This window comes from Schistocerca piceifrons, chromosome 11 (genome assembly GCF_021461385.2).
Source record: "Schistocerca piceifrons isolate TAMUIC-IGC-003096 chromosome 11, iqSchPice1.1, whole genome shotgun sequence".
NCBI lineage: Eukaryota > Metazoa > Arthropoda > Insecta > Orthoptera > Acrididae > Schistocerca > Schistocerca piceifrons.
Genome location: NC_060148.1, coordinates 106602468 through 106615863, shown reverse-complemented (window position 1 = coordinate 106615863; position 13396 = coordinate 106602468). Strand labels below are relative to the sequence as shown.

Below are 13396 nucleotides of genomic sequence, written 5' to 3'. Positions count from 1 at the left end.
CAGAGAAGGAAACTATCTATTGACACACAATCAGCAAGGACTCAGAAAATATCGTTCTTTTAAAACACAACTAGGAGTTTTTACTCACGAAGTAATAAGTGCTGTCGACGGGGGATTCCTATTTTTAGATTTCCAGAAGGCTTTCGACACCGTTCCTCACAAGCTTCTTCCAACCATGCCTATGGAATATCTCCTGAGTTGTGCGACTCGATTCGTGATTTCCTGTCAGAAAGGTCACAGTTTGTCGTAACAGACGGAAAGACATCGAGTAAAACAGAAGTAATATCCGGCGTTCCCCCAGGGTTATAGGCCCTCTATTGTTTCTGATCTGTATTAACGACATAGGAGACAAATTGAGTAGCCGTCTTAGGATCTTTGCAGAAGATGCTGTCATTTATTGTCTTACAATGTCATCAGATGACCATACCGAATTGCAAAATGATTTAGATAAGATATCTGTGTGGTGCGGAAAATGGGAATCAACACTGAATAAACAAAACTGTGAAGTTATTCTCATGAGTGCTAAAAGAAATCCGCTAAATTTCGATTACGCGATGACTCACACAAATCTGAAGGCTGCAAATTCAATTAAATACTTAGGGATTACAATTACAAATAACCTAAATTGGAACGAGCACATAGATAAAGTTGTGGGTAGAGCAAACCAAAGACTGCGATTCGTTGGCAGAACACTTAGAAGGCGCAACAGGTCTTCTAAAGAGACTGCTTACACCACGCTTGCCCGCCCTATTCTGGAGTATTGGTGTGCGGTGTGGGATCCCCATCATGTGGTACTGACGGATGACACCTGAAAAGTTCAAAGAAGGGCTGCTCGTTTTATATTATCGCGAAATAGGGGAGATAGTGCAACAGAAATGATATGTGAATTGGAGTGGGAATCATTAAAACAAAAGCGTTTTTCGTCGCAGTGGGATCTTCTTATGAAATTTCAATCATCAGTTTTTTCCTCCGATTACGAAAACATTCTGTTGGCTCCCACCTACATAGGGAGAAATGATCATCACTATAAAACAAGAGAAATTAGGGATCACACAGAAAAATTTAAGTACTGGTTTTTCCCACGTACCATTCGAGAGTGGAACGGTAGAGAGACATCTTGAAGGTGATTCATTGAACCCTCTGCCAGGCACTTTATTGTGAGTAGCTGAGTAATCACGTAGATGTAGATGTAGAACCCTGCGTAGCATATGGGGTTCTATCTAGAAAAATCCGTTGACAGGGTACGATTTCATTCCTCTGCTGAATGTACCCCACAGCCATTTGGGAAGCTTGAGAAAGGGGTCACATGTTGCCACTGGGCGCGTCCTGTGGAGCAGAGGACACTGAAGTGTCGCCCTCTTGTGACGCAGTCGCCATGCAGAGCAGACGCTCCTGTATTTTCAGCCTTCTGTCGTAGCTGACCGCACTTTGCCGACTGTTACCTTCTCTGCTCTCTGGTACCAGAAACCAACTTTCTCTAAACGCGCGCTACCTTCTTCTCTCTTTCCTGCACCAGTACTTCACTAACAGACTGATGAACGTCCCTAAACTCCAGCCTGGACAAGACCTCGTGTACTCCGTAGTTTTCAAAATGTAGCAGAATGTTGGTTTCTCTGCCAGTGCTCTTTTCTCGAATTCTTGACACAGTCCACTTCCACAACTGGTGCGATTTGTACAATCGTTGTGAACTGGTTTCGACTTTACCACTATACAGGAAACTGGTAACATTCTGTGTAATGCTGTGCAAATGCTTTGTTGTACACAAAGACAGTGAGTGAGTAATGTATGAGGGAGTGCCTGATTTTCTCTTAATATATGCGACATGACTCATATAAGATTTTGACCTTGAAAATACACAATGTGATCAAAAGTATTCGGACACCTGGCTGAAAATAACTTAAAAGTTCGTGGCCTCTCCATCACTAATGCTGGAGTGTAATATGGTGTTGGCTCACCCTTTGCCTTGATGACAGCTTCGACACTCACAGGCATACGTTCAATCAGGTGGTGGAAGGTTTCTTGGGGAATGGCAGCACATTCTTCATGGAGTGCTGCACTGAAGGGAGATATCGGTTTTTCGGTGATACCTGGCATGATGCCGGTGTTCCAAAACATCCCAAAGGTGTTCCATAGGACTCATATCAGGACTCTGTGCAGGACAGTCCGTTACAGGGATGTTATTGTCTTCTACTGCCGCCTTAGACTCTTCATTATGAACAGGTGCTCGATCGTTTTGAAAGATGCAATAGCCATCCCCGAATTGCTCTCCAACAGTGAGAAGCAATGAGATGCTTAAAATATCAATATAGGCCTGTGCTGTGATAGTACCACACAAAAAACAAGGGGTGCAAGCTCCCTCCATGAAAAACACGACCACACCATAACACCATCGCCTCCGAATTTTACTGTTGCCACTACACACGCTGGCAGATGACGATCACTGGACATTCTCGATAACCACACCTGCCATCGGCTCGCCACATTGTGTACCGTGATTCGTCACTCCACGCAACGTTTTTCCACTGTTCAGTCGTCCAATGTTTATGCCCCTTACAGCAAGCGCGGCTTTGTTTGACATTTACCTGCGTGATGTGTGGCTTACGAGCAGCCGCTCGACCGTGAAATCCAAGTTTTCTCACCTCCTGCCTAACTGTCATAGTAGTTACAGTGGATCCTGATGCAGTTCGGAATTCCTGTGTGATCGTCTGGATAGATGTCTGCCTGTTATACATTACGACCTTCTCCAACTGTCGGCAGTCTCTGTCAGTCAACAGACGAGGTCGGCCTGTACGCTTTTGTGCTGTATTTGGTGCTTCACGTTTCCACCTCACTATCACATGTCAAATAGTGGACCTAGGGATGTGTAGGAGTGTGGAAATCTCGCTTACAGACGTATTATAAAAGTGACGTCTAATCGCCAGACGATGTTCGAAGTCCGTGAGTTTTTGTGAATTTTTTGATTAATTTCAGCCAAAATAACAAAGTTGCTCTGTGATATCTGCTGAAGATTGTGAGTATAGTTCTGCAATTACGTGCAGTGTAGCCATTCCGATTTTTATCTGAAATCAGAAAGGATTTGATTTTACATTACTAAGTTATTTTCTAAGAATATGAGCCTCAATGCAAGTGAAAATAATGAAAATTAAAAACTGTGTAGGCGTTGGAAGAATTTACTGTGATTTTCACGTTTTTTTCTCCATTTAGGCGAAGAAAAATACCCGTGAAATCATGACATCTCCTCATAAGTTGGTTCATATAATTAGTAGTTTTGTACACAATCATACTATCACATTTAATAATGATCGATTGAATACTTTTTGAGTTAGACTGCACGCAAATGTGAAAAAAGTCATTTGGAGATGAACGCATTTGAGAAATCAATTCTTGGAAACTGGAAATTCATGGAAGTCAACAATAGTGTAAAATGCTTACCAATTGATCTGCGATTCCAGCGCCATATCGTAATCATTCTTCTTTCTCACAGGCTTCATTTTGCGCTTGCTGCAGTGCTTTCCTAGCTTTCCGACTTTCCTTCGATTCAATGAACTACGTCGATTCTGCCGGCATACGCGCTGGTTACCCATTTTTTTGGCATAGCTGAAGCTTTGCGTGTCTCCTACAATTCCTGCCTCGTTCATGGCCATCAGAAGGGATCAATTTCCTTCATTGAATAAGCCAGCTGCTAAATACGACGGCGAATCAACCACTTTTAGTCCGGAGTGCAAGTGTTTGGGAGCTAATCACCAAATAGTGGAATTAAAAGTTTCATTAGCATTTTGTGTGTGGCCATCTACACATTTCTCCAGTAATTCATCCCCTGATAAATCGTATATCGAAGAATTTCCTTCTGTAAGAATGCGAATTTTGCTTTGAAATTTTGACAGAGTATTCTTGGATAGTTAGCTTAACCATTTATACTATAAAAACTGGATTTTTCGAACCTCCTAGTGTGGTTTCCCCATTAACCATCGTAATCCAAATTAGGTTATTATATTAATTTAGATTTTCAATCCAGTTTGTTGAAAGTAAATGAATTGTGGAGATATATTTACTCATAAATTTACAGATTCTCCAGCAGTTGTTTATTTGGCCTGACAGCATTGTCCTTACATCATGTTCTGCAGAAGCGTTAGTTGGTTCATCTGCATTTTTGTCGGAGTACTCACTGCTGCCGACTATAGCGACTCTCATCCCAGTACAGGTAAAGATTTTACTTGTGTAAATTGACGTAAGTCTGTATATGATAATGAATAACCAGTTTTAGTAGGTAATGAAAAACATATTCAATATTTTCATTATGTATTTCATATATTTGTTTTTCAGGAGTCCATCCTGAACTCACAGTCTACCACTTTGGAACTGACAATCAGGGTAAGTGTCATTATTTTCCATTACTTCCAGAAACTTTTCATGCTTCAAGAAATTCATGCAGTGCAAACTTATCTCATTGCTAGGCTTATTTGATGATTTAATAACTGATTTGGATCATTTGATTATTATGTGTAAAATCTCTAACTTCACTGTGTTTCTATATTATTACTTTTGCTTTTATAGTCGGTATGAGTTGGAATACAGTTTACATATGTGTTACATACGTGTTGGTAGACCTTGAGAGTGGTAATCATAGCCTTTTTCTGAATTATTTTCATAAAGGTTTAGTGGTCCCATCTAGATCAATATAACACAATAGACGAAGCTAAACAGTATCATTTCACATAAGTAGTCGTGGTATACAGGTATTTGACATGTCTTCCAGGATTACGGTAGTACATTGTACACCACCTTCCATAAATTTATATTGACTACAGAAAAACCTTCTCACGTTCACAATATTTATGTAACCAATTAAAAACAGGAATCTGACAATGGTAATCATCTCAGGAGGTATCCATCAGAAACTGTAATGCTTGTGCTGTCTACGTTATATCCCTGTTTCTTACCTGTTTAAATTCATTGAGGTATGGGTTCAAAATTATGGTACGTTTGCTTCCAACGTGTCCCTTCATCAGTGGAAGAATTTTTAAATTAATAGTGGATGTCATCATTGTGGTTCAGCTGAACATTTGCTTTCATGTAAAACAGAGTTCCATAGAACCTTCACATGGGCACAAACAGTAAATTTTAAAGGAGTGTTAAGTATTCCCATCTATATAGATGACTTGTAGCACTTACTTCTTCAATTTATTTTGAATAACATACTAGTTTCTCTTTTCTTGGAAATAATGGTTATTTTAGGAAGACAGGTATGCCTGTAAGAACCAGTTACGTGGCACATGCTACAACTATACCAGTAGCATTATGATTCTCTTGTTAGTAACATTACTAAATCAATAATAAACCAAAACCCGTCGAGTTACCTCTTCACAGTGTGAGATATGTAATGTTCCCTATTACGATTGTCATCTGAGTGAATGTCCATCAAATTATTGCTATTTACTTTCTGTAACAGTACGTTACAGAAAGTAACTACAAGTTGGTCTACATTTTCGTAGCAGTATGTAGTTGATATGTACACTGTTTCAAAGGAACCACATGGTAAACAAAATGTCATTCAAGAATGGGACGTAATTGATGTCTGTAGATCATAAATTGTAAGTAACCACGTTGGTGTCGTCTGTAAGCATTAATTTAATTTCACACCTAATTAATGCCTGCTGTGTGCAGATTGTTACCAGAAATTCGAAGCATAAGGGGACGCTAGGCTATACAAAAATGTAACTCCTTGTCCGATGCCACAGAAACTTCCTGTGATGGGACAAGGTTTTAGCCGGTTAACTGATGAGTTACTGATTTTATAATTGCTAATAGCAGGCTGAACAGCACAAAGGCTTTAGTCAAATCACACAAGGTATTTACAGAAAAACAATTTCTGTGTCAACGCTCTAAGGTATACACAAATACAAAGATAGGAATATTCCTCTGAAAGCCAAATTATTTTTATTCCTAATTGCAAAGCATTCAATACAATTATTTATTTATTTATTTATGCATTTATTTTACCTGGCAAGATTAGGGCCTTCAGGCCCTCTCTTACACCTAACCAGGCATACTCAGATTCAACAAATTTCAGTTTCTACAGAACATTAAGGACATATAACATGTTATACAGTATTAATGTTAAGAAAAAATAGAGATTCTAAACGTAGTACAATGATAATTATAACAATCAAAAATTAATTGTAACAATCAAGAATAATAATAATAATAATAATAATAATAATAATGACTATGTATATGAAAGTAAACATATTTTTCTTTTATGAATGTCAGTCCTATTGCTAGTTGGGAATTTTCTCGTTATATTCTTGCAGCTTGTGAGTTATTCTCATCAAGCAGAGACATAAGACAATAGAATGGGGTGAAAGAGATACAGAAGAGGTAGATAGGTTAGAGGAAGAGAAATAGAATGGTAAAATTCGAAGCTATGATGGAGAGGAGAAAGAAAGAGATGAGAGGGGTACAACAATGGTGGCTATACCGTCCCTAATATGTAAGTCTTGAGTTCACTCTTGAATGTTGAGTGGTTCGAGATAAGACGCAGATCACAGGGGAGCGCGTTCCATAGTCGTATGGCTGAGATGGAGAATGACATGGAGAAAGATTTTGTGTTATGTAAAGGTACAACCAAGATGCTAGACGTATCCGATCTGGTATTGCGGTTGTGGAATGATGATAGGTGTTTAATGTGAGAAGATAAGTATTGGGGGCACCAGTGGCTAAGAAATCGATGAAGTAAGCACATCGTGTGGAGATCACGTGCCTTATGTGGGCGTTACCAACCTAGCTGGGAGTATGAAGGACTGATATGATCATAAAACCGTATATTGCATGCGTATCTAACGCAAGCATTCATCACTAGCTGGAGGCGTCTCGAATTTTCACTATTTGTGCCGTGTTGAACTACATCACAGTAGTAAACATTAGGCAAGACTAGTGTTTGGACTAATTTTTGTTTAACATGGGTTGGAAATATTTTTCTAAATTTCTGAATTGCATGTAGGGAGGAGAGCGATTTACGACAAGCTGTGACTTTGTTCTTCCCAGTTTAGGTGTTCATCCAAGATTATTCCAAGGTCTTTTACTGTTTTTTGGTATGGTAGTCGGGTACCATTGAGGTGTATTTGAGGGACTGTTTCGTGAAAGTACCGACTGATTAACTTTGGATGAAATATAAATATGACCTGGGATTTCTTGGGGTTTAGTTTCAGACCTAGGTTCTGTGCCCATCGAGAAACAGAGCAAAGATCTGCGTTCATACTCGCTACTGCGTCAGCAATCTTCTTGGGGCTTGCACTTATGTACAGTTGGATGTCGTCGGCATATAGATGGTAGTTGCAGGAGTGAATCAGTGAAGAAATATCATTAATGTACAGTGAGAAGAGTAATGGACCAAGGACGGAGACTTGGGGAACTCCAGAGTGCACGTTTTTCCATGATGACTTTTCCGACCCACAAATGACTTGTTGACTTCTGTTTTTGAGGTAGCTGTCGAACCAGTGTATTGCGCTGTTTGAGAAATTCAGCTGCTTCATTTTAATTAGTAATATATCAAAGTCAACTGTATCAAAAGCCTTGCTAAAGTCAAGCAGTGTTAGGATGGTAGCTTCACGTCTGTCCATAGCATGTTTAATGTCATCAGTTACTTTGATTAATGCAGTTGCTGTACTATGGTGCTTTCGAAAGCCTGACTGATATTTGTCATGGATGTTATGAGTTTTGAGGTAATCCGTCAGCTGTTCATGGACGATGTATTCTAGGGCTTTAGATATTGCAGGTAGTATGCTGATCGGCCTGTAGTCACCTGGCGACTTAGGGTTGTCAGTCTTGGGTATAGGTTGAATTAAACTTTGCTTCCACTCAGTAGGATATGTACTACTGACAAGAGACAGGTTGAAGATGTCTGTGATAACTGGAGTAATAGTGTCTACGACGTTCTTAATCATGCCAATGCTCACTCCATCATTTCCTACTGCCTCGGAAGAGATTCTCGTAATTGCCTTGTGTACTGTGCCGGTAGTGACATGTTTTAGGAAAAACTTGTCTCTCGAGAGATTGATATCTTGGGGCTCGTAATTTGTCGCTGCGTGGCAGTTTACAGCTGTTGAGAAGAAATCGTTTAATTCTTCTGCAGACGCTTGATAAACAGCGTCAGATCTTCGCTTCCCTATACCGAAACTGCGCAGCTTTTTCCACAGTGCAGCAGGTTTTGATATGCCGCATACGACAGATGGGCATGTCTGATTTTGGCATTCCTCACGCTCTGTTTGGTTCTATTTCGGAGTTTCCTATAAGCTTCGTACACCTCGGGAGTTGGGTTACGCTTGAAGGCCCTATGTGCAGCATCACGTTTATTCATTAACTGGCGTAATGCAGTGGTGAGCCACGGAGCGGGAGCTCTCTTTACCTTGACAGTGCGTTGAGGAGCATGTTTATCATACAGTTCAATGATTTTGCGACATAATTCCCGAATTTTTCCGTCTAAAGTCGGTTCATTGCTTATATCATGCCAAGGGATGTCTGAGCAATCCTTTTGAAGAGCGTCATGGTTAACATTTTTTAGGTTTCTATAGGTTACCAAGTGAGATTTTTCTTTGGTAGTATGCACTGAGTAATTTAAGAATATCACGTCATGAGCAGAGAGTCCCGGAGCAGATGTCTGATTGGCGCAAATTATTTTATCTGGTCGCTTTGTTGCTATTATATCAATGAGTGTATGGCTGTGTGGCGTGTGATGAGTTGGGTCCAGCGGTGTTAAACTCATATCATTGGAGTGGAACAGTCTCCCTAGTTTTTCTGCAGAGGGAGATTTTAACTGTAAGTCGGTGTTTGTGTCGCCCATAATGATTATGTCTTCATACAGTGTCACGAGCGAGGACAGGGCAGACTGAAAGGAGGACATAGCACCGACGTTTGGAGGTTTATAGATTACTCCAATTAGCAGTTTCTGATTTGATGTATTTATTTCGAAAAACAAGAACTCTGCTTCTCCTTCGCCCTTTGCATCCGATGTGCATAGTATAGTAGGTCTCAGATCAGAGCGAACATAGGCACCCACACCACCCCCGCATCGTGTTTCACGATCTGCCCTTAGGAGAGTGTAACCAGTGATTCGGATAGTGTCGGAAGAAATGTTTGGTTTCAACCAAGTTTCAGAGATGAGGATAATATGGAACAGCGATTGGCAGAACAGGTTACAGAACTCGTCGAAGTGAGCCGTTAGCGACTGAGCGTTCGAGTGGGCCACAAAGAGCCCACCGCCGGAACCGGTCCGTCCCATTGTGGCCGCCTGTAGGACCGAGCGCGCTCCGTTTACCTGCTGGCCGGAAGAGGGACAAAAGCTGGATTTCGCGGGGAAGACATATTTACAGGTGTGTCCAAGGTCGTGACTGGCTCAAGCGTCTGTGGGCTAAAGGTGAAAGACAAGCTGGAGGTATCGGAGAAGGGAGGGTAAAGAAAGATGGAAAGTGGCAGTGGTGCTTACGAAAAAGATAATAGTAGTAGTAGTGGTAGTGACGAGGATGAAAATAACAGATATAGAAAGGCGGTTTTAAGGAGATTCCTGTTAATGGTGAATGTTAATTCCCGTTTGACTGACAATATGAATATACATGAGCACTTATGATACACAAATAAAGAAGCAATATCTATGTGGAACAATTGACTGATTTTAAATAGAGTACTTATGGTACTTATAGAAATAACGAAGTAATATTTACGTAAAAAAAAGAAAAGAAAGAATAAAAATTAACTTATATTAGACAGAGTACAATATGAGACTTTGTGTCTCGCGAGATTTCGCTCAGTCTTTCAGTTCGGACATGTTCGTCACCGTTTTCCTCCCTCCTTCCGTCTTGACTACGATCCTGCCATCCTAGGTCCATACATTTTGAAGGTCGAACTGTGTGATCGCAGTGTTCAAAACTTTTCGTCTTTCGCGCGTCAGATCTTCCCTCAGGGTAACCCCACTCTTGGCGAGTTTTCTTTTCTGAGCAAACACTTCAGCTCTTTTCTGGTATGACACAAATTTAATTATTATGGGCCTGGGTTTCATGGCACCTGGTATCGTGCGCCCAACACGGTGGCTTCTGTCAATATCGGTCACGTCGATCCGCACGCCAAGTTTTTCACGCACGAGGCTAATGGCCAGGTCGTCGGTGTTTTCGCGATCGTTTTCAGCTACCCCCAACAAGCGCATGCTGTTCCTTCGCTGATACTGCTCGATTTCATCGGTGGCCGCAGACAGTTTAGCTTCTAGGTCGGCGGCTTTTTTTCTCTTGTGCGGCCAGGGACTTTTTAAGAGACTGGATGTCGGTGCTGTTGATTGTATGAATTAATTATTTTAATAATTTGAGGTTCTCCACATTTGTAACATCCAATTAGAGTTCCCTGGAATTTTGTGTAGGACACCTTTTTCTAAAGAGTTCATATGATGGTGTATTTCATTTTGGTGAAACAAATACTGTGGTGAAGTGTTGCGTTAAAACATGAGTGAAATCTATGTATTCCATCTATTTCCCCAGAGTAGGTTTTCAGCTGTTTACATGATGTACTGCCACATCATGTGATGCTTATTTCTGAAGGCAGGATGGTTTGGTTGACTTACTCAGTGGTTACAGACAGGTGACTCATAACTTTCATGTAAAATATTAGGAGTTAATTGTTGTAGAATATACACTGCAAGTCTAATGTCAGTGACATTTGAGCATCTCATGTACGTGGTCAGTGTGTGTCATGTGCCTTCTGCCTAGTGTGATGCACTGTCGCGACTTCCTCCCTGTGCCAACCTCTTACCTTCAGAGTAGAACTGGTTATCTCACGTTCCATGTTGAAAATTCATACCAGGACGTAAAATCTTAGAAACATTTTCCTTATGTTTGGTTGTAGTAGACACCTTCGACAGAGGAAAGCCATCTTTCCCTCTGCATGTCTGCCTCTCAAATCCGCCTTACTTTGTCCTTCATCTGTAATTTTGCTTTCAAGGAAGCAAAATTCCTTCATCTATTTTGTGATCCCAGACTTTGACGTTAAATTTAACGCTAATCTCATTTCTGGTATTCTTCATTACGTTAATCTTTCTTTTGTTCACACTAAGTACATATTTGCATTCATTTGACTCCCCATTCCATACAACAGACCTTATAATTCTTCCTGATCTTCACTGACAGTAATGTTTTAAGCGAATCTTCCCCATGGCACTTTATAACCATGACTGTTAATCCAACTCCTACATTTGTCTTTGATCTGTACATTTAGGAAACCGTAATGAAAATAAGACAGTGGGGGAGAAACACCGTTTCACTACCTTACACCCTCATTAAGCACATCTCTTTTCTCATAGTCTTCCGTTCTTATAGCTTCTTATGTGTTCCTATACATATTATTGTACACCCAAATTTCCGAGTATTTCTAGACATATCACGCTGTAGAACGCTTTTCCTAGGTCGAAGAATTCTATACATGTATCCTGATTCTTCTTAACTCTTGCATACATTACCAAGTGGAAGGCAGCACTTGTCTTTTGGGTTCTGTCGTGTTTCCTATGCACCTACGCTACATCTGTTCTCCAGAACAGAGCTTTCTTTGTGGACCAAAGTCTCCTCCAGCCACTCACCCTCCCACAGATGCAAGACTCTTAAGCTCAACATCGAGGTGATAGCATACAGGAGGATGGCACACCGTAATACTTGAGAATCAAGACAATCCTCTTGGCTGCCAGATCTGTCCTTTCGTTCCTCGCAAATCCGATGTGTCCTGCTACCCAGCAAAAGGACACCTAAATCCCCAGTCGTTGTAGATGGAGGAGGGACTAGCTTCCCTGCTGAGTACAAACGTTTCACAGAGTGAAGGGAACTTAGAAAATCGGATGAGACAAGATATTTATCACTGGAAGAACGTCTCACCTACTCCAATAAACCGCAAGATCGCATAAAATTCTGCTTAAAAGACAGTAAACGCTTAAGGCAGTATGATCTTGAGGACAAGATCTGTCAAAAAAACAGAGCAACCAACAGGATCCCCCTGTAGTGATACATGCATAAAAACAGCTATATTGTTGTGGTGCCCAGGTAAAATGTCAGAAAATATGTCATTAAAAGCGGAAGCAGGAGTGTAATCTCTCTTGTAGCGCCCCAACTCTAAAATCACTCTGGGTCTCTCCAGTAACCAAGGCAGCAGGCAGTTAAAATCCTGGATTTGGGGCGGTACTGGCTCTGCACTGAGGGACTCCAGCACATGGTGCACGGGGATCGCAAATGGCATTGTGGCTCTTTAATGGTTCGAAATAAGGGGGATGAGCAACGTTATAGAGTGTGGGTGAAGTTGGAGCTGTGAGGAACTTGCATGCCTGATGCACTAGGTGGAGCTGCTGGTGACCCCCCAGCCTCAGCACATAGGCTGGGTATGGGACTGGCCCTATAGCGACCTGTGGCCAACTGGAGCCCCTCAAGGTGGACAGTGTCAATTCAAATCGAAAGGCCGCGCCAATGCATAAACCATGCACCCATAGTCCAGCCATGAACGCATGAAAGCTGTATAAAACTTCAATGCTCAGATACACATTGCTGCGGCTCAATGCAAGTTCTTTAGCTATCAGAATCTACATTCCTAAATCAATAGCTACGGTCCGGGGTCTCTCCCAGGAATGCTGGTCCCTATGTGCCACAATGCATCCCTTGTGCATCAGCTCTCATCTGTGACAAGATTTTAACTGACATTCCTGATGAAAACCTCCAATAGACTCTTCTGAACCTCAAAGATCCATTGCTCATCTCATGATTTCCTATCATTCGAGCTTCTGAGCAGGCTGCCACAGCAGCAGCTTTTATCGAAGACCCAACTCTGGTATTTGCCACATAACCCAAATTGGAAGCTATGCAACATTGGTTGTAGCCCAAGTCTGGAAAAGTCCTCAATGCCATTTCCACAAGGTGAATTGTGTTACTAAGTGTTAGTGTGCCCCCAAAGCTGAAATTTGCCACACCTCCACCACTATGTCTGTGGACTGGTGACTGGGCGACACCAAGGAATATTCTTCCCAGCCATATTTTACAGAAGCGACACTGGTACAGGCTATACTCTTGCAGTCTACTCAGTTGCTTTCTATACAAGCTAAGTTGTAATGCAAGCCAGTCAGATTCCAGACTGACACTGGGTCATCAGCTACAGTAATCGACTGGGCTACACAAGCCATTAAGTCTCCTCCAGGCACCGCTTCACAACAAAGTTATGTAGTTTTAGTAACAACACCATTTCTGTTACAGGACATATCTGTTAGAGGCCTTTTCTATAGCAAACGCTACTGTGGCGCCTCAGTAGCTCCAGCTTGGATTCTGAAGGTTGTGGCCCCTTATATCTCAAACCTATCCAGTATAGACTTATTCCATGCCTTGGGGATTGA

At 41.4% G+C, this 13396-nt stretch overlaps 1 protein-coding gene across 2 annotated transcripts in view; it reads left to right on the top strand.

Moving 5' to 3' along the window:
- The window catches only part of LOC124720329 (ankyrin-3-like), a 52919-nt gene that overhangs the window by 9108 nt on the left and 30415 nt on the right, over nucleotides 1-13396 (top strand). For both annotated transcript variants that reach the window (XM_047245640.1, XM_047245641.1), the window contains exons 2-3: nucleotides 4067-4201; nucleotides 4324-4371. In XM_047245640.1, coding sequence (XP_047101596.1) covers nucleotides 4114-4201; nucleotides 4324-4371 — 136 coding nt within the window. In that variant the 5' untranslated portion in view covers nucleotides 4067-4113. The remainder of the gene's footprint in view (nucleotides 1-4066; nucleotides 4202-4323; nucleotides 4372-13396) is intronic.